The sequence below is a fragment of the Typopeltis vanoorti genome, chromosome 5 (genome assembly GCF_054136105.1).
Source record: "Typopeltis vanoorti isolate ZY-2024b chromosome 5, IOZ_Tvanoo_1.0, whole genome shotgun sequence".
In the NCBI taxonomy this organism is placed as follows: domain Eukaryota; kingdom Metazoa; phylum Arthropoda; class Arachnida; order Uropygi; family Thelyphonidae; genus Typopeltis; species Typopeltis vanoorti.
In genome coordinates, this window is record NC_143553.1 from 69627482 (window position 1) to 69650288 (window position 22807).

The 22807-nt window shown below is 36.8% G+C and overlaps 1 protein-coding gene across 5 annotated transcripts in view; it reads right to left on the reverse strand.

Annotated features, from left to right (window-relative positions):
* Nucleotides 1-22807, reverse strand: part of LOC150106507 (uncharacterized) — a 123830-nt gene that overhangs the window by 59461 nt on the left and 41562 nt on the right. For all 5 annotated transcript variants that reach the window (XR_016548310.1, XM_090392507.1, XM_090392505.1 and 2 more), the window contains exons 5-6: nucleotides 20231-20287; nucleotides 519-639 (exon numbers count right to left, since the gene is read on the reverse strand). Coding sequence is in view for 4 of the 5 variants with exons in the window: in XM_090392507.1 (XP_090248633.1) it covers nucleotides 519-639; nucleotides 20231-20287 (178 nt within the window). In the remaining variant the exon portion in view is untranslated. The remainder of the gene's footprint in view (nucleotides 1-518; nucleotides 640-20230; nucleotides 20288-22807) is intronic.

Sequence of the window (22807 nt, forward strand, 5' to 3'; positions counted from 1 at the left end):
TCGTTTATTGACCACAGAGGTAGAATGTCATTCACTTCCAGGAGCACTTTTCCACCAATTCACCAATACAGAACACAGCCTTACATTTCTATACTCCAAAGTGCATCATTAGAGTACTCCAGTATGCTGCATTCTGTATTCCAAAGTGCAACTTCATCACTGGATTAACTTTTGCACTTACTTACATTAAAAACAACAGCCATATTCATCACTAATTATGATTGCATTAGTTAAAACATGTGCATGAGGTAGGTTACAAATCACATTGCAAAGTGCATATTTTAATTCTATGCTGAAACTTATTTTATTACAAAATGTCTAATATAATCAGATCATATTCAAGGAAATTGTTAAGCAGAGATTCACTGTATTAATATTTGATACCTGCAAATTTGGACCCTGCTATTTGTAATAGACCTGCCTGGAGGATGTTACTCATTTTTTGCTTTACCTTTTAGAAATAAATGAACAGATAAATTTTATTACTTTATCATTCTTGGTTCAGTTATATTACTTACTTTGAGCCATAACTCGTTTTACAAATTCAGGAGGATCTGGCTGATTTTTCCATGACTTTCCACCATGTCGGTAATTGCACACAAATGTCATCCATTCAACAGCTGACACAATATACCAATTCTAAATACGATAAAACAGGAAACTTTAATTCAAACTTGGCTAATAAAAATATACAAGTGATTCAATATTTAAGTCTGAAAATATTTCATTTGGCTACTAAAGTTAGAAAAGTATGACTAGATAAGCTTATAAAATGGAATGGAGCTGCCCTGAAAAGACTGACTTGTTAATTAAATTATACTTAACTGAAATTTATAAATGTATTATAAAGAGTGTCCACACGGCTAGCCTAGTGGCTTTGCGCTTCGCAACCATATGTCTGGGGAAGGCGTGTCCTAGGTTCGATTCCTGTCGATGACGTGAGGAGCTTAAGGATCTTCCTCAGGCATAGCCAAGTTACCCATCTTGGGTGTGTTTTTTCCCCCTAGTTTATCTGGGGTTTTTCATCCCACAAGCAGGCAAACCGGCCCCATGAACACACACGGATTACAGTCAAGAATACCGCCCTTACGGGATGTGGCAGAGGAGTGGCAAGCCGGCTGCATTAATATGCCAGTAAAACCCCTCATTAGGAGGGGGGGGGGACTCAACCCATCCTTGGACGGACGAGTAAATGGATGATGGATTATAAAGAGTACAAATCTGAACATGCCATACCTATCTTGGAGGTAGGGATGATTTCAATATATAGTGCTGAGTTAAGCAGTTACATAAAAATTAGTATATGAAATTAGGGGAAAATTCAGAAGAAATGGCAAGAATGAAACATAAATAAATAAAATGAATTAAAAGAGAGAATTTAAGTAAAATGTTTTTTTTGTAGTTTTTCTGCAAATTATTTTCTTTAAGAAAATTGACAACTTAAGTTGCATGACTTATTGTATTTAATTCTGATGCATTTTGCCATCTTAATATTTTTGTATAATATTTTAATATATTAAAATATCTTAATATTTTAATATACTATTCTTGAGTAATTCTCAAAAATTACTCAAAAATAGTATGTCCTTGTTAAACAACCAAGTTGCAGGCAGTTCCTTCATATCGTTCGATGCTGTTGGCACACTCTCTCTCGATGAGTCTTTGGACTCCTGCAGGTGTCAAATAATAATAATAAATAAATATATTTAATGCCTCATAGTGAAATTGGAAGAACAGTGGAACATTGCACCCTTTAATTGGGTTCAATTCTCGTTGTGAGGAGGGGGGAATCCTTATATCAGCTTTTTCAGTTGAAGGTGAGTTAGCTGATCTCATATGAAGGTAGCAGGGTTTTTTTCTCCCAGAAACTCAGGTTTTTCATCCTATGTACAGAAAAATTGGCCTTCAGAAACATATGCATGCACACACACAACTTACAGACATAAAAAAAACTGTTGTTGTTGGTGATGGCCTGTAGATGGCATAGAAGGAGAATTAAGTAGGTGGAGGGGATGAGATGTATTTAGCAAAGTAGACTGCCCTCCCGAGATGGGTCTTTGGACTCCCTGCTGCTTGGAGGTTTCATGTAATAATAATAATATGTTGCAATAAATAACCAATTCCATAACCTAATTAACATCAAGCTCATTTAAAAGTTTAAATATTTCACATTCTTTAACCGTCAGTATCCCCCCCTTTTCGTTTCTGCTGTTATTTGACACTACTTCCAATACTTCAACTTAAAATACACAAAATACTCATTGAACATTTTAACTCTAACAGCAGATGTAACCCATGTATATATGTGCCATCTTTAGCAAATAGCCCTTATATTCACCTTTTCTTCAACTGGCCAAATAACTTTTGAATTCTCCAGGATTTCCTTGCCTCGGCCAATCTTCTCCTTTCATTTGCCAATTTCTCGTTCCTCACTACTCATCTTCCTAGCTAGCAGGGTGATCATTCACCTTCTTAACACGTGCCTTATATTCCTTGTGCTACTAAGGGATACCTTGTTCTTTATATCTCCTTCATAACAACTTTCTCCACAACTCCTGCATAATTTTATGATTCATCCATTTCAATTCCACTCTGTTTTCCTAACCCTTGGCATACGATCTGACACTTTAATCAGAAACTGATCTCAAACTAAGTCCCAACCACTGGATTTCTCTCCTCTTCAGCTAATCATGTTATGTTAGGTTACCAATCAGCTTCCTTAGTTTGTCAACTTATTATCTTCAGACTTTCATGGAGTCAAAGATTCCAGAGGGGTAACTCTTTAGCTGCATAGGGTTATCCCTATGCAGCTGAAGGAATTCATTCTATTAATTCACTCATGTTCTTTCCTGCTTCTAATCAATATTTCTTTAGTTGGTCATCCATTATTATCAGGATGTTATTAGGATGTTTCATTTAGGCAATAGTGATCAAGATAAGGAGTAGTGATAGCATTCAACACTAAACATGAAAATAATTTTTTTTTGTTGGATTAACAGGAATTAGGAATTTCAAGTAGTTATATGGACACATTAACTCAGCCATACCAAGTGAAAGTTTGGCATACCAGATAAATGGGGAGGGTTGAGCACAGGGCTAGCAACCAAGTCTTGGAAAAAAAAAAAATTGTTATGCAAACTGACTTTCCAAAATGTGATACCGAACGAAGAAAACAGAATATCAACTGCCACAAACATGAGGTTCATCTGTGAAAGCCCTTCTGGAGATGCAGAAGTGTGCAGAAAAAAGTGACAGACACCTTATCAAAACACAAACTTAGACTGGGATGTTAGAATGTTAGAACCACATTTGAAACTGGGAAAACATACCAAGTCTTGAGAGTTCTAGAAAAATACAGATTAGAAATAATGGGATTAAGTGAAATGAAATGGATAGGATCTGGAAAAATCAAATTAAACTCTGATCACTACTTAATCTACTCTGGGAACCAAAATATGAATGACTATACAAAGGGAGTTGCACTAATGATGACAAGAAAGCTCACGGTGCTAATGGAGTGGAACCCAATATCGGAAAGAATGCTAAAGCTAGATTTAAAGCCGGCAAGCAGAACATCACAATAACTGCTATATATGCACCAACAAATGATGTGATCCAGGGAGAAAAGGATAATTTGTTGGTGCATATATAGCAGTTATTGTAGCTGTATATTTGTTGTTTCTATACAGAGAAGTATAGAAACAACAAATAAAAAAGATATGCAACTTATAATTGGAGACTTTAGTGCTAAGGTAGGAAATGATAATACTAATAAAGAAACTGTTATGGGAAAGTATGCAGAAGGAGAAAGAAATAAAAATGGAGCGTTACTTATAAACTTTTGTATGTTCACAACTAGCTTATAACAAGAGGGAGTCTCTTCCAACACAAAAAAATACATAAGTGGGCATGGATAGCACCAGATAGGAAGAAAGAATCAAATAGACCATATATTTATAACAAGGAACTGAAGGAAATCATTCCTGGATGACAGAGTTAAAAGAGGAGCTGGGACATATTCAAATAGATCACTTTCTCCTATCAGCTGCTATAAAAGCCAAAATATTTAAAAATAAACAAACAATGAATAATAGTAATAATAATATTTTTAGAACCCAGGTCTTTCTGACCAAAGGGATTCGTCTATACCAACTGAGTTATGAAGGCTTTATGTAAATGTTATAAATTGGGAAATTCTGTGGTCTTTGGGGGTGATCAGAATAAATCTTGCCAAAAATAGTGTATCTGCCTACAAAAGAAATAGCAGCATTTTTGATCAATAAATTGGGATATTAATAGCTTGGGGGCTCATTCTGTTTTTCAATAGTGGTAAGTAATCAGCTCTTTGTTTGCCACTTTCCAGGGTAGAAAGGATTATTAGGTAGTTTAAGATGCAGCCAATTTCAGAAATAGCAACCATTAATAACTACTGTAACATTCGGGGATTGTTTTTAAGTAAACAAATAAAACAAAAATAACATTCAAAACCATCTTTTTTATGGTATAAACACTTTTTATATGGGAAATTGTAATAGGAAATCTATTTGCCAAAATTAGAATAATTGGAGCTGTTTATTTTCCCTTAAAGCTACTGATGCCAGGCCAGGAAAAAAAAAAGTGGTGCTGGTGGTGGTGGCTGGAATAATCAAGCAAAGAATAAAGTTTTAGAGGCAGCTACTTCATCAGAGAACAGTATTATTATCATTAGTCCACTCCTTAAATTAAACTCATCATGGGAGGTGCCACTAAAACACACATACACCTCATCAAACTATATCTTCAATGTATTCACTATCTCTCTGCCTCACCACACTCTCAAGCAATGCATTCCATTCACTCACTCACCTACTCTCCATGTAAAAAACTGTTTTTCACTCTCCTGCTCACATCTTCCTTAAACAGCTTCCAGGGATGACCTTGTTCTCGCCTCATTCTGTGATTTAATCATAAATAGCCCCTTACTAACTTATATATTCTTATTACATCCTCACCATCCCCTCCATCTGCTAAATTCTGTATACTGCATTTTCTCAACCCTTTCTTCCATTCAACATTCCAGACACCAACCTTGGTGAAATTCCTCTGTACTGTTTCCAATATCTCTTCATTCTTTCAAAATCCAGGTGACCAAATTTGTGCACAATAGTCCATAATGTGGCATGATCAAGACCTCATACAATGGAACCATAATCTTACTTCTACACATCAGTATCCTCATCCTCTACATCATTGCCAGCAGTAGCACACCCAGAGGTGGGGGGCCAAGGGGCCCTGGCACCCCTCAAAGAAAATAAAATAAAAAAAAAACACTAGAAAATTTTCCCCAAACCTTTCCCTAATTAAAATTCATTTTTTTATTTATGCTGTGTCGTGTCTTCGATTTCTATACCACTTATGAATTAGCGGTCACATAAGGTTGGAATAGGAATTATATATTTGGTTTAATCCTTTATCCAAGTATAAGCAAAAAAAGTTTGTGCCTGAAGTAATTTCGGGACTGGAGCAACTCGTGGCAAAAGTGGTATGACCTCACATCACTTGCTTTAGTATCCATAATGCAAAGCACACCTCCTTGCAGACATGTAAAATGCTATGCATTAAGGAAAGGGTCATTACCCAGACCAGTTTCGACCTTTATTGAGGTCTCATCAGTGGGAGCCAGACCCAGAGGTGGTGATACCAAGGTGGAAGTAATGCAAAGTCATATTTCCATATACGAGTTGCCAAAGCTAACACCTTATTATTAAAATTCTCTGGATTAGAGATAGTTGATGGAAGTTGTTTTCCACTTGGTTATGCCAGGAATTATATATTTGGTTTAATCCTTTATCCAAGTGTAAGCAAACAAAGTTTGCACCTGAAGTAATAAGTGGTATCTCTAATCCAGAGAATTTTAATAATAAGGTGTGACACCTTATTATTTTAATAATAAGGTGTCACACTCCCACTGATGAGACCTCAATAAAGGGTCAAAACCGGTCTGGGTAATGACCCTTCCCTTAATGCATAGCATTATACATGTCTGCAAGGAGATGTGCTTTGCATTATGGGATACTAAGGCAAGTGATGTGAAGTCATACCACCTTTGCCACAAGTTGCCCAAGTCCTGAAATTACTTCAGGCGCAAACTTTGTTTGCTTACACTTGGATAAAGGATTAAACCAAATATATAATTCCTAGCACAACCAAGTGGAAAACAACTTCCATCAAGGTGAGAATACCCTATAGCTGTTGAGAATCAGTCACTAGGAACACAAGGCAAATGAAGTAGTCCTCGGGTGGACCGAGCGCTACTTTGTTTGCCTAAGCTGGGTCAGAGGAGATCACGGGTATCCCCCAAGATTAAATCCTGAGTGCACCACTGATTGCCAAAATCTGTTGTGCTGTCTTCATAATTTTAGAAATGTTTCCCTTAAGTTTTAGGTCCTTATTCACCATGACTACCAGATCTATTTCCTCCACTACCTCCTAGATATCCCCCAGTTGTACACTGTAACATTGAACTGTAAGCTTCACTCACCTTCCCATTCACTCAGGTCTGTTCAAATCCTTTTGTAAAGCATCTACTCTGCTCCTCATAATTCTTCCTATCTTTGCATCATCTGCAAACAACTGTATATCCCCATTCAAACTTTTTCCAATATCATTAACATACAAGACAAACAACAATGGTTCCAAAACAGATTCTTGGGATACACCACTAGTGACTTTCCTCTTCTGGATTGCTTACTCATGCACAACTTGTTGATATCTATCAGACAGCCAATATCCAATTCATTGCACTAATCTATTATCCAACCTAACTGTTCCAGTTTAATTACTAACTTGTTATGTGGAAATCCATCAAAGGCCTTTGCAAAATCAAATTATATACTGTGTATTTCCCTTGTTCAATGATTTGTCACCTTATTGTAATAATAAGTAGATTATTAAAATATGATCTTCCTGTAGCAGACCCATTCTATCCATCAAAGAAAATGCTATTGTTTTTTCAATGCATTTCTGGCTCTTGGTTTTCTCTAACACTTTAACCACAACCCAACACACTCAGATTTGCCTACAATTCAAAGTCTTGTCACCTCCCTTATGAAATGCAATGATCTTACCCTCCTTCCACTACTTTGGAACCTTGGTCCTGTGTAACATTCATATTGTTATATCACCTTCCTTCCCTTTTCGGATGTTTGTGTTTTTATATAACGATATTCATAAGACCCTTTCTTGATAACATGTGATGCCTCTGGTTAACAAAAGAATTGGCTCTGGGAGGAGTCAATCCTGTTGTCTCAGAGTCCTGAGATCAGCTTCTCAAGAAGTTCTAAGATATTTATATTTTGGGACTACGCCTCTTAGGACTAATGAATTTTATAAGTTATAATAAAAGAAAGATGATCTCAGGAAAGAACACAAGTGATATCCTAAATCTGCAGGCATGGCCAAGGTCTTAGTCCTTAATTCCCTGCAGAGATTCTCATTAATATTTTTATAAGTGGTGCATCAGATTCTACACACAGACAACTTGATTAGATTAAAGAAAACAAAGGTTTAATGAACATTATATTATTATTATTACGAGCAACTCCAGGGAGTCCTTAGACTCATCGAGGGAGTCTAAGGACTCCCTGATGAGTCTAAGGACCTAACCACACTTTTGCCCAGTTTCCATGGATGTCCCCTAGTCCTCCCACAACCAGCCCTGTTCTCAAAAATATCTTCTGAATTATTTAATTTAAGGGGATATTAAATCCCACATTGTTTTAAAACCGAATAAGAAACTCAAAGATTGGAATGAGAGAGTTTCATGCCGAATATAGTAAACTATAAAAATATCGGCGATTACTAGCGTGAGCTAATGCAAGTAGTCCTAGTACGAAGTACAATACCGGGCAACTCGCAGGAAAGGTGGTAAAGTTCTGATTGCTATTCTTGGTATTTTCCATAATGTAAAAACACATTTCCTAGGAAATGTATGTTGTTATTACATTATGGCAGGAGGTTACTACCCAGACTGGTTTCAGCCATTTTTGAGGGTTCATCAGTGAGTAGCTAGACCAAATTAATACCAAAGGGTAGAGCGAAAAGAACTTATATACTCTGCTATACAAGTTGTCAAACAGGTGTACCCATTAAGTTACTTAAATATAAAGAGCCACTAGGCTTCATTTCGGTGATATAAACATTATTTAAGTTAAGAGGATATTAAATCCCACATTGTTTTAAAACCGAATAAGAAACTCAAAGATTGGAATCAGAGAGTTTCATGCCAAATATAGTAAACTATAAAAATATCAGCGATTACTAGTGTGAGCTAATGAAGTAGTCCTAGTACGCAGTACAATACCGGGCAACTCGCAGCAAAGGTGGTAAAGTTCTGATTGCTATTCTAGATTGCCGAAATGAAGCCTATAAGCCTCAAAAAAGGCTGAAACCGGTCTGGGTAGTGACCTCCTGCCATAATGTAATAACAGCATACATATCCTAGGAAATGTGTTTTTACATTATGGAAAATACCAAGAATAGCAATCAGAACTTTACCACCTTTGCTGCGAGTTGCCCAGTATTGTACTATGTACTAGGACTACTTGCATTAGCTCACGCTAGTAATCGCCGATATTTTTATAGTTTACTATATTCGGCATGAAACTCTCTGATTCCAATCTTTGAGTTTCTTATTCGGTTTTAAAACAATGTGGGATTTAATATCCCTTTAACTTAAATAATGTTTATATCGCCGAAATGAAGCCTACTGGCTCTTTATATTTAAGTAATCTTCTGAATTAATCTTATAGAAACCATTCAGTAATTTGAATGTCTCAATCATATCTCCCCACCTCCGCCTATCAACCAATTTTTGCAACCCACAAATCCTCAAATTGGTCTCATAAGGTTCATTCCACAGACCTGCTATCATCTTGGTCACTCACCTCTGGATCCTCTCAACCTCCTCCCCATCAAGAAGAAACCTAGGTGACCAAAATCTGAGCACAGTAGTCGAGATGGGGGTCTTATCAAGGCTCGATACAGAGGAACAATAACCTGCTTGTCAATGTATTCTTCAGCAAAGTGATTTGATAAGCTGATTTGGCCACTTTTGCAATGTGCCCCCTAAACTTCAACTCCTTATCCACCAACACTCTTAAATCTCATACTCATCAATTTCCTGGAGTACAGTTCCACCAATGTAATAAACTGCTGCTAATATTTTCACCCCAAAATGTATAACCTTACATTTTGCCACATTAAATTGACATCCATTCTCCTTAGCTCAGACCTCCAATCTATCCAAATTGCCTTGCAAAATTTTGACATCATCTGCATTCACTATTGCCCTACCCAACTTTGCATCATCTGCAAACAAATGAACTGTTCCTCTCAGATCCTTTCCTATATCATTAATAAACAAATTAAACAGGAGTGGTCCAAGAACAGATCCTTGTGGCACACCACTAGTCACAGGCTGTCTTGTGGACTCTACTCTCGAATAAACCACTCTCTGATATCTCTCCGTCAACCACCCTCCTATCCATCTCACCAACCCTATATCCATCCCCATATGCTGCAATTTACTGATTAGAATTCCATGTGGTATCCTGTCAAAGGCCTTAGCAAGGTCCAGTAGAATCACTGTAAACCCATTACCCTTATCCAGTTCAGCCATCACCGTGTTATAATACATGAGCAAGTTACTGAGGCATGACCTATCCCTCACAAAACCATGCTGTTCCCGATACAGTATCCCATTTTCATCTATCCAATCTTGTATTTTCCTCTTGACTATTTTCTCCAAGACCTTGATAATTATTCCTGTTATGCTGATCAGCCGGTAATTTCAACAGCAGCCTTGGAACCACCTTTATGCAGCAGAACTATTTTCCCCTCTTTCCACCCCCTTGGGACTGAACCAGACCCGAGGCTCAAATTAAACAAAATGGTCAAGAGCACTGACAATTCTTTAGCCGCTTCATGTACAACACGAGCTGGTATACCATCCAATCCCACAGATGTATTGACATTGAGATTCTGTAATAGACTAGTTACTTCTACTTCATTCATCACAATTCCAGTATAAGCTGTTGGTTCTTCCATTCCTGAAATGTCACCACCTGGATGATATACTCTTGCAAAGTGCTCGCTCAGTAATTACACTATATCGACTGATTCGGTTACCTCCCTACCCTCAGCATTTTTTAAAATCATTCTGCCGTGAACATTTTTCCTTTTACTTGCAACATATTGAAAAAACTGTTTGGGATTCTCTTTAGCTGCACGGCCAATTTTCTTTTGTAATCTGCTTTTGCTTTTCTTACCATCCTGGCCTGAGCTTTATACTGTTCCTGTGCCTGCTGGTCACCTTTCTCCTTAAATTCCCTCCACAACTGTTTCTTTTTTTGCAGTTCAAGCTTAATAGTATTATTCATCCATTTAACCCCTACTTGATTCGTTATTCGGACTCTTGGTATACAGTCAACCATTGCCTCCTGCAAACACTTCTTAACCACCTCCCATGCACTATCAACATCCAGCCCTTGCAGTTTTATATGCCATGGCACTGAGCCAAGCACACTCCTAAGTTTGTCATTCATACCAGCCCAGTAATTCCACACGTACCCTGTCTTAATTGTAAATTCCACTCCTTTAGCCACCTCCCAAGTCATGACCTTATGATCACTCTCACCAATTGGTGGCAACATGGTCATGTTCGTTACAGCCACATTCTCAGATGCAATTACTAGGTCAAGCACTCTCTTCCCCCCCCCCCCCCCCCGTGGTATTTTCTACTACATGCTGTCGCAGATAGTTGTCCCTTAATAATCGCATAAAATCCAATTCCTTCTTCCCATGTGCCCTTTCCTCTTTCCAGTCAATGTTACCATAATTGAAATCACCCATAATAATTATCCTCCTTCCAGTCATTTCTTCTATTTGCCTATGCATACTATCCCCACTATATATTCCATCACCTGGTCTATAGCAGCACCCAATTGTATATTTTGTTCTGCTAAACTCTATCTCACACCAAACAGCCTCAAATGTGCTCTTTTCTCTATCCTGCAGTTCAACTTCTATACTCCTTGGCTGCAACTCATCAGCTATCATCAATAACACTCTCCCCCCCTTTTTTATTCTCCCTGTCACTCCTGAACACGCTATACCCGTTGCATTCAATCCCACTAGCTTTATCATCTTCTGTCAGCCATGTTTCACTAATACCAACAAACTGTAGCCTGGAAGTGCCAACCAAGGCCAAAAACTCTTCCTTCTTGTTCCTAATACTCCTGGCATTAGTGTACATGAATTGCAGAAGCCCATTAGTCCCATCCCTACTTTGATGCCTTATACTAACTATCCCATTCTGATTTGTTGTCCTTATTTGCTCAGGCATATTATACTCATTCATACACTCAACTGCCTCCCTAAAGTCTGCATATCTACTCCCCCCTTAATAAATCTAGTTTCCCTGAGTCTGTACATCCACTTCATTCATCAACACTTTTTCAAGCCTCCGTACACCAAATCCATTCAAATGTAACCCATCCATCTTATATAAATTCTTTCGCCCATCGAAGTTACTCCACAAAATTCCACACCACTCTCCATGCATAACCCACGCATAAAGTCATTGGCAATTATGGCTCTCCTTCTAAACACTTCACTGTCATACTGCGGTAAAATACTCACCATCCTAACTCTCTCACTCTTCTCTTTTGCTACCTCAAGTAATTCTCTCACATCCCCTATCATTTCCATTTTGTCTTCTTTCAAATCATTTGTTCCTGCCACGATTATCATCTCTTTTACCCTCTGTTTTTGCACTCGAATAGATTCGCTGACGTCCTTTACGTTCGCACCCGGCTGGTACGATTTCGTCAAACTCAACTACCACACCTCTTAATAGCAAATCTCCATACAGCATTCGCTCCTTCATTTTATTGACGTTTACGAACATTCTATTATTTACCATAACAGACTTTCGCCGTATTAGTCGGTACGTCTAGCACACATTTTTCCATACACTCCAGTTGCCTTTTTGCTCTGTGTATCGCTCCGCTCAACCTTGCGATTTCGCTACTTGCATCTATCTCACCAATTTCATTATCAATTAAATCATCCATTCGTTCTGTATTTCTACCTTCATATACACTTTCAACGACGCTCTCACACCTATCTGGTACTACCTCACAATTCCTTATCACATCACTATTTTTGATATTCTGACTATCGTTAATGATATCACTCTCACCACCCGAAACACACTTGAGATCCTCATTCTTCTTACACTTTCTGCACATATTAACTCCACTATCACCATATAACCAGACTCCCACCGCTCTTTGCAAAGCATACATCTCACAGACACCACATTGCATAAACTCTTTTATATCAAAACTCTTAAACAAACATGGTGACCTGGCCGCCATTCTTTTTTATCGGTGCCATATGTATGCTATCTTATCTTAAAAATAATAATTAAAATAACACAGAAAACACATAAAAATCACACAGACACACCGAGAAACAAAAAGCAAAGAATACTACGTAAAATTCTAGTAAAATTGCCAATTATAACATAAAATACTACTAATCTTTTCAGGAGCTCTCAACAAGCCAATGATCATATCAGTGCGACACCTACCGACTCCCCATATGTATGATACATACAGATTAGAACACTACACAATTGCAGTCAATGGTTAATATATTAAGATATTAAAACTCTAACAGGGCCCAATCATTCCATGCTTAGTATTATCACTGATATTAACCAATAAATTTTCTTGCAAGCTAGATACATGTGGCAAAAAAATCCCTTCTAAACTAAATGCTAACAGGCTATCTTGGATATCAGCAATATCATTAAATTCAATACAAAATTCTAGTAGTACTATCATTTAAACCTCAATGCTAATCTTTAAAACCTTTTCTGAAACATCTCAACATCCTCTAGTCATTACAATAACTCAGCAGTGCTACGAAACTACAATAATTTATCTTCCAAGATTCTGATCGCTACAGTCCTGTCTTATGTTATCATTAATGCTCTCTCTTTAAATTGATCACTTAAACAAATTCCTTTCATCCACAGCAGGCAATGAAAAGTTTCTACTTATCTATCTCGGAGGTCATCACTGTTGTTGACTTGTTGGAAGCTGGCTTTCTTCAATAGAATGCCCCTTTTCCTTTCCTTAACTGAAACAGTGGCAAGTGGTTCTCCGGGCTGTCGACAATTCTTCTTGACCTCCGTACGACGCAAGCATGGCCCCCTCCTTCTATGGATGACTGGCTCGGCTGTAGATCTATGGGACTTCGGTTCTATTGTCTCTGCTGATGCATCATCCAACCAGCTCCAGAGTGGAGGCTCTGCCACCTTCGTCCAGCCTATGACCTTGAGAATCCCAATATGAGACGATCCAGTAACAAAAGAGAGCGAGCGGGGGTGCTCTTGACTTTTTTATTTCCCCCTGGTCATGGGGATTTCTGCACTCTACGATATCCACATAATGCTGAAAACCTTACTCACGTGGGTCAAACGTCATAGCGACCACCTTCTCTCTTACCCTTCTCCTGTGCCGTTGGTATGCGATCGCCGGGGCGAACTGTCCTTCTCATATTACTACTCCGGGACCTTGGGGTGACACTCCCTTCCAAACTTTATGCAAGTCATGCTGCAACAGTCTGAAAGCTTGACTGATCCATCCAAGCTGAAGGGTGGGACAAAGTTGTATATGCAACTCAACTCAAAGATGACAGGACCCTGACCTTGATTGATACTGGTATTGTGGTGACAAAGGCATATCTCATAGATAACTTACGAACAACATATTTTAATGTAAACTATACAACATTTGACACATTTATTTAGTTGTACTTACGACAGGACCCTGATCTTGATTGACACTGGTATTGTGATGACAAAGACATATCTCATAGATAACTTGCTAACAACATAATTTAATGTAAATTATACAATATTTGATACACTTACTTAGTTATAGATAACTTGATAACAACATAATTAATGTAAATTATACAATATTTGATACACTTACTCAGTTGTATTCTAACATTCTCAGACAAGGAAAACTGTATACAGTATGGAACTTGGATATATTTACAAGGTTACACTACAGTATACTCAGAGACAAACACATGTATTTATTCAATCTCTCTAGTTTTGATTGTTAAATTATGGAGAGATTGGAATTTCTATATTCTCAATTGATCACAATTTAACAATAATAAACAAGTAGGTCAAGGCAGATGTTAACTCCCTGGCATAATCCCTTGAAGCACGTGATGATATATCATCAAGTCCCACAGTCTTATTAAGATAAAGTTTACTTAATTCCCCATATACTTCCTGCTCATTCACACTCAATCTTCTCTTTCCACTACACTCAAGCTGTGTCACATTTAGGAGGATAAAATATATGAACTGCTCATTTAATATCTCAATGATATCCCTCACAGTGATTATCTTTTACCATTTTCAATTACAATATCATCCTTCCCTAATCATTATTTTTTATACTGGCTACTACATATTGAAAGAAACTTCATGGAATTTTTTTTTTTTGCCTCCTGAATGCTGCTCGTAATGCACATCTGCAATCCTTACCTTCCTTGCCTATTCTTTGTACTCCTCGTGCAACTGATTATGACTATTCATGCTACCTTCATAATGCTTTCTTCCTCCAGATTTCTATATTTTAATCATCTTAGCCTCTTCATTCATCCATTTCACACCTACTTCATTTAACTTTCTAACCTGTGGAATATATTTTGACATTGTTCCTGCTTAATAGTTCTTGGACAGCATTCCAGCAGAAGTGATCTCCTTTCCACCCAGCTCTTCATTCCATGATATGGCTACTACAGGCTGTTTCCTGAGTTTTTCATAATCACCAGCTTTGTATCTTTCCACAGAAGTCCTCATTAGCTGACTATCACCCAGGTAATTATTTAATGGTCACTCTTACCAACTGGATGAAGATTTGACACCTCATTTATAATAACATGCTCTGATAAGATGATTAAATAAAATGACCCGTTGTCCTTGTGTATCTTCTGTTATATATACTGCCTAAGATAGTAATGAATTTCTAGATGCTATCTCTTTAGCCCAGTGTATATTACATATAATTAAAATCATCCATAATATAACCCTTTTCTTATTTGGATGACTAATTTGCTTATACATTTCCAGGTCTATAGCAACATCCAACTAAATACCTCATTCTGTCCACCTTGACCTCAAAACCACTGCCACTATTCCCCCCCCCTCGCTCCCTATTCATCCTACCTTGCATGAGAACAACTCCTTTTCTATCCTTTACTCCTCCCTTATTTGAAATGATAAAATGAAGTTATATATTTTGGATACTAAACACTAAAACACTCTCTCTTAACAGATTAATAAGAAATTAAACAAAACAAAAGCAGTTATTTATAATTCAAAGTGGAACAGCATAAATCTAAAACTGAAGCAACTTGACAACCATATTACTATATTTAGGATTTTTTTTAAGGAAAAAAATGAAGGGATCGTTCAAGAACATATTTATTTCAATACATGTTATTTGAAAATATCAATTTTTTAAAAAATATTTAACAAACTTTTTGACGCATGTGTTTAAAAATAGTAATACAATAATTTCCAGAGTATTTTCAGTAAAAATAAAAGAACCTGAATAAAATAACTTGTTCTATTGCACTACATTTGAAGAATAAAAATGATTCTCTCTCTCTCCTCCAAAAGTTTGGGAGATTCCCATTTTATGTAAACATTAAAATTAGTTTTAATATTTATTAATACTGATATTAATTTGTAGTTCGCAGCAACCATTTTTATTTGTAAACTGATTGTATTGTTGCATATACCTTTATCGCTGTTCTTCTTTGATTTTATTGTTGTTTCTACACATTGATGATGTACTGTTATTTTCAGTACGAAATAACTGTGCTTTCATCATCATCATCATCAAATTCCTGCCATGTACCCTCAAGGGGTGTACAGGATATGACAGTACTACATGAAAAAATTACATCATTACTAACTTCCTATCTACAATTTTCCTCCAAATCAGTCTGTTACTTGTCAAGACTCCAACATTATCAGATCTTATATTTCTATCGTCTAAGGCACTTTGTACCGTATCAATCCACCTATATCTTGGTCTTCCTCTGGGTCGTTTTCTTGCCAACCTGGCAGAGAACACTTGTTTTGCTAATCTTTCCTCTCCCATTCTATTTAAGTGACCATACCATCTGAGATTAGCTCTGATAACGCATTCCTGGATGCTGACAATGTCAAGTTCTTTCCTAATATCCTCATTTTTAATATGATATTGCCATTGATGCCATCTGTTCACGCCTCTAATCTTTCTCAGGACTCTCATATCTGCGGTCTCTAGTCTTTGGTCAAGTGTTTTACTTCTGACCCAGCTCTCAGATCCATAAGTTAAAATTGGTTTGAACACAGTTTTGTATACAGCTAATTTAGTGTTCCGACTAATTTCTTTCTTATTCCATATGAATTTATTCAATTGACTTCCCACGATACCAGCTTTGCTGATTCTGTTGTCTATTTCTATATTTAGTTTACCATCTTCAGTAAAAATTGTGCCTAAGTAGCTAAAATGTTTTACTTGTTCCACAGGTTCTCCATTCACAACACAGTTGACATTTTCAATGATTCTGCCTATTTTCATTGTCTTTGTCTTTTTATTGCTGACCTTCATACCATATCTATTACAACAGCTATTCAATTTAGTCAGAGAATCTTGCAGACTTGTAGCGGATTTATTTAGAAGTATAACATCATCCGCATAAAGCAAAGAGCTGACATTAACATCTCCAATTTTGATATCAGGTTTAATACCACATTCCTTCATAATGTGATCCATATAGATAATGAATAACAGAGGGGATAATGTACATCCTTGTCTCACACCAGATTTAACATTAAACCATCTTCCTGTACTTCCTTCAATTCTAACTGCTGACTCACAACTCAAATACAGACTAAGTATTGCTTGATATAATGCCCCATTGACACCATATAACTGCAGCGTATTGAATAGCTTCTCTCTTGGCACCTTGTCATATGCCTTTTCCAAATCAACAAAACTTAAATACAGATCTTTGTTATATTCCCATGCTTTCTCGACTATTTGTCGTAAAGTGAAGATCTGATCCTGACAGCCTCTATTTGGCCTGAATCCAGCTTGTTCTTCACCAAGCTTTTCTTCCACAATTCTTCTCAACCGTTTCTCAAGTATACTTGCATAGATCTTGCCAGGAACACTCAGTAGGGAAATACCTCTGTAATTCTCACATTCAGTTTTATTTCCCTTTTTATATATGGGTACTATGAGAGCTCTACTCCAATCATCAGGAATTCGTCCCTCTGTCCAGGCTTTCTGAACTATGCAGTGCAGCCACTGTAAGACTCTTATACCACCATACTTCAGCATTTCTGGTCGAATATCATCTACTCCTGCTGCCTTTCCACATTTCAAGCCTTTGATGGCTTTTTCTACTTCAAGGATGGATATGTATTCCTGACTGCATGCCTGGTCAGTGTTTTTTATCACTGTGCTTTCATCACTGCTTGTTTCATTTAGCAGTTTTTCAAAGTAATTACTCCATACTTCAAGGATATCTTTTTCTCCTGTTTTCATTTCACCTTTATCATCTCTAATTCCTTTTACAGCACTCTTTCCTCCATTCCTAAGCTTCTTCAACAACCTCCAGAATATTTTGCCACCTTCTTGATATTTATTTTCTATATTCTTGCCAAAGTCCTCCCATGACTTTTGTTTAGCTAGTTTTACACACTGTTTAGCTTTCTTACATTTGTCTCTGTATTCTGTAAGAGTAAAAGCTGACTTATTTGCCAGGAACTTTTGATATGCTTTCTTCTTTTCCTTCACTGCCTCTTTAACTTCCTGTGTCCACCAGGGAGTTCTGATTTTTTTATCTTTGCACACAACCTCACCACATGCCTCTCTGGCAGAATCAATCAATGTTTCCTTCAGAGTTTGCCACTGAATCTCCAAGGTTTGATTCCTGTTCTCAAACTCTTTCATTTTCTTTTCAATAATATTTCTGTATTTTAGTCTACAGTTTACATCTGAGAGCTGCTCAACTTTTATTCGCTTTAAAACTTTCTTACATGTTATTCTTTTCAATATGAAATTCAATTTTATCCTGCTCAAGACTAAATAGTGATCACTTCCAATTTCAAATCCTCTGTACACTCTGGTGTCCTGCACCAGGGAGAAAACATCACTATCAACAATAACATAGTCAATGAGACTTTTCTTATTCCTAGCCTCTTCTCTCCATGTGAATTTGTGCACATTTTTATGTTGGAACATGGTGTTAGTAATAACCAGTCCATGTCCTGAGCAGAAATCCAACAGATATTTGCCATTATTATTAGCTTTGCTCTTTTCTCCAAATTTTCCCAAAATATTTTTGTATGTCTCACAATCATTTCCTACTCTACTATTTAGATCCCCAACAAGGACCAACTTTTCCTTTTTCATTGTGTCAGTTGCTTTTTCTAAAGCCTCAAAAAATTCCTCCACTTCTACCTTAGTAGAGCCTTCTGTGGGACCATAGGCACAAATAAGTCTCATTGTCCAGTTCCCCATTCTCATATTTGCCCACATTACTCTACTTGAGACTGACTGCCATTCAAGAAGATTAGCCTCGTATTTTGTGTTGAATACTATGGCTACTCCTTCTTTTCCTTGATTGTTATTGCCTGAATATAACATTTTGTATTTATTGCTCAGAAAGATCTCACCAGTTTTGGTCTTTTTTGTTTCAGTCACTCCTATTATGTCGATCTGGTACTTATCTAATTCCTCAGCTAGCTCCATTTCTTTGCCATTCAGGCTTCTTACGTTGATAGTACCGATCTTTAACTCTGGTGATGTTGAGTTGGGGTTTGTTTTCAGATTTGTTCCAGTAGCTGACTTTTCGCTGTTCGCCCTGGTTCCCTGGCGAAAACAACGGGGGCCTTGTTTAACCGGGCGACGCCCCAGCCGGCATGAAATTTTGTCATGTTGTACCATCATTTTTTATTTTGGTTTAACCAATAAGAATACAATTTGGTCGGCTAAATCCCAAATTGCCAGCCCATCCTCGTTCGTTCAGTATCAAAGTAGATACCCAACAGGGTGCACCACGAGAAGGTGAGGATTGGACATTAGGTCAGAAGCCCTGGTCGGTTCTCCGCATTCCTTTAAAGGCTATGTGGAGGTCTCCTCTCAGTTATACAGCTTTGACCCTTAAGCACCCCTCTGTGCTTTCATTAAAGTTTATTACCGTGGTTATCATGTAATTTTGTTGTTTATAATGCATGGCAAATTTAAATACTGCTTCACTAAGAGAAGGAATTAACAGTAAAACTCAGTATGTATAGTTCAATCTATATATCATCATGGTGATATATACTTATATATCACTTTATATTGCCTAATCTAACACATATATTTGCTTACTGCATTATCCAAGCCATTTTACATAACATACATCCCCACATTTCACGTGATACTTGTGAGAGTTGAACATTGTGTGGTTGTCAGTAACCATCCCAATAGGAAAATGCAGACATTTGTTATAAGTATTGCAGAATTTCTAGTAAATACTGATTATGTTCAGGTCTGCGATGACTGTATAAATTTTATAAGTGCCTCTCAACGTTTCTTTTTGCCTTGGAGCATTTTCTGCTGCTATTTTTTACATAGCACCAGCCAACTTGTCTTATAGTCACCTACACCAGTTTCCATAAATTAAGGTACAAAGAGAAAAATCATGATATCACAGTGCAGAAAAGGAAAAAAAAACACAAAAGTCAGGTAAAGTATGTAAAAAGGGATGCTGAGTCTGGTTATTATATACAAATGAGTGGCACTGTGATCAGTATATGCAAATATACTGATGGCAAAAAAATACAGCCATGGCATAAAAGTGGACATTACTTCCATGTAAGTTTGCATACTCACTGCATTTATAGATTTATGTACTTCTTTGATTTGTACTGACTTATTTGTCATAGTCTCATCTGTCACTATTAAATGCAAAATTATAAAGAGCGCTGTTAATTTTTTCCTACGAAAGGAAAAAAATTCAGTTACTGTGTCAAAATTCAGTTCACTGACTGTCAGTGTGTCACAGTATCTTTCTAGGGTATCTTACTATTTCATGACTTACTTACAGGATGAAGTGAGGTCCATAGCATACCTCTGCCAGTATTATCGATGACCACATCCAACTGAAAATAACAACAAATTATTTTAGTTTGTTCATAATTTTTTTTTTTTTTAGAAATCATTTCAATATATAATTGAAATAGAAATATATCAATATCACATGTTAGAAACTATAGTTCTGAAAAAAAAATTAGATATCATAAAAATAATCAACACCATAGAGTGCTAAATGAGAAAAAGAACAACAAAATATCTCCACAACCACAACTGTTGAAATTGTCTGGAAAACTGAAAATAATTGTGAGTACCAGCAAGGCCTATTCTTTGATACCAGAAGCATTTTTATGTATAGGTTTATCATAATAGCTGCCTTGTTCTGATTTTCATTATATTTTGCATGTATATTCATAACATTCCTAGAAACATCTCTGTAGTTCTGGATTGAAATCAGAATATGGTAAGTATCAGAAAAAAAATTGAAATTACCTGAAGCTATGGGTATTTAACACTTTTTATGTGTAACTGAAGAGTCACTCAGGATATTAATTTGATTTTTTTTTTTGGTTTTGTAGAAAATAAAAATCAGAGGAAATTCCTTACTCATTTTTTTTTTCTCCCTGTTTTACAGAATGAAAAAGGTGTTTCTGGGGGGGGGGGGGGAACCCTGCCACCTCTGCCTCTGTATAAGACTAGAAAATTCTGAAATAAGTTCTTTGCACCTCAGGTGAGATTTGAATCCAGGTCTTTCCACCCATCAGGCATCATTGAAACCAAATGAGCTATGGAGGCTCAGGAAAATGGCAAGAAGAGTACATGCAATATACATGAATCTATGTGTAAACATATAATGAATCTATCTATTATTTTTAGGTATGGTTTTCTGTAGCCTTTAGAATAAGATATCTAATGTAAAGGTAATCAAAGAACAAAGAACATATTAAAAAAAATGACTTTGATTATGCATATGCTCTCCAACAATTTGCTAAGTAGTTGTTAGCAACAGTCATAGTTCTCTTGAGTGGGAATTACATCATAAGCTAGTTAAACTGCAGCAAAAATGAACACATTTTTATTTTTAATTAAAAGTACAAACAGAGAATGAATAAAAAAAAAATACAGAAATTCTTTCTACTCCCCACACCCCCAAAAAAAATTACAATGGTGGTGCAAAAACTGATGTGTCTAACTACCGAACTATCAGTATCTCTGGTGTGGTAGTGAAGATTTTAGAGAAGTTGGTAAGAACTTGCATACAGAAATGGGTAGACAAACAAGCTATACTCTACAAGGAACAGCATAGGTTTACTAATGGAAGGTCATGTTTTAGCAATTTGCTCACATTTTATAAAAATGTTACAGCCGAGTTGGATTTTCCTAAGGCATTTGATAGGATAGCACACAAAAGGCTGTTGCATAAACTGGAGAATATGGAATTTGAATATAAACTCTTGGCTTGGATCAGTGGATGGTTGACAGAACGATATCAGAAAGTGGTATATGGTGCGTGTGAATCTGCCAAATTTTAGATGACTACTGGTATACCTCAGGGTTCAGTCCTTGGGCCATTGTTATTCAATCTATACATTGATGACATTAGGAGGGGGCAGTCTAACAGGAGATGTACAATTGTTTGCTGATGATGCAAAGATAGGCAGGGCAATCAGGGATGCTGCTGATATCCAGCACTTACAAAATGATTTGAATAGGCTGAAAATTTGAGCAAGCGAAAATGGCTGTTTAATGTTCATAAGTGTAAAGTTATGCACACAAAAGGCTGTTGCATAAACTTGAGAATATGGGATTTGAATATAAACTCTTGACTTGGATCAACATATTATATTAGCAGGGTTATGCTGAAATTGATGAGGCTAGGGATCTTGATAGTATATGGTACATAGGAATTTGAAGTTCAAAGGTCACAACACAAAAGTTACATATATAATTCATAGGATAATTGCGATGTCGCATGTAAAGATAAGAAAGTCATTTTGCCTCTTTATAAGGCCTTGATAAGACCACATTTGGATTATTGTGAGCAGATTTGTTTCCTGGGTTCCAAGAGGATAAGGAAGCGGGAAAGGTGCAAAGAAGAGTTACAAAGATTATATCCAGTTTATGGGATTTCGATTATGAGGACAGACTGCGAGTATGTGGATTACAGACTCTGTTAACAGGAGAAAGAGGGGTGATATGATAGAAGTATATAAACTTTTGAATGGGTATTATAGGATATTATCTGATGAAATTTTTCATTATACAGAAGGTGGGGAGAGAACACAGGGTCATCCATGGAAGTTTGTTCATTGTTCACAGTCAAGAAAGGGGTAAGAGCTAGGTTTTCCCCTCAAAGAGCAGTGAATGAGTGAGTGCATCCAGTGTGAATAAATTTAAGAGAAGGCATGACAACTGGTTTGGGTGAGTTATAGCCTCCTTGGATGAGTCAAGGACTCATCGAAGGAGTTAGTTATGGCAACAGTCATACCTCCATCTGCTAATGTTTCCCAGCTCATCACCATTTAAAAATTACATTTTGCACAGTGTCATATATGTACAGGATGTTACAGAGTCCAGAGACTGTAACA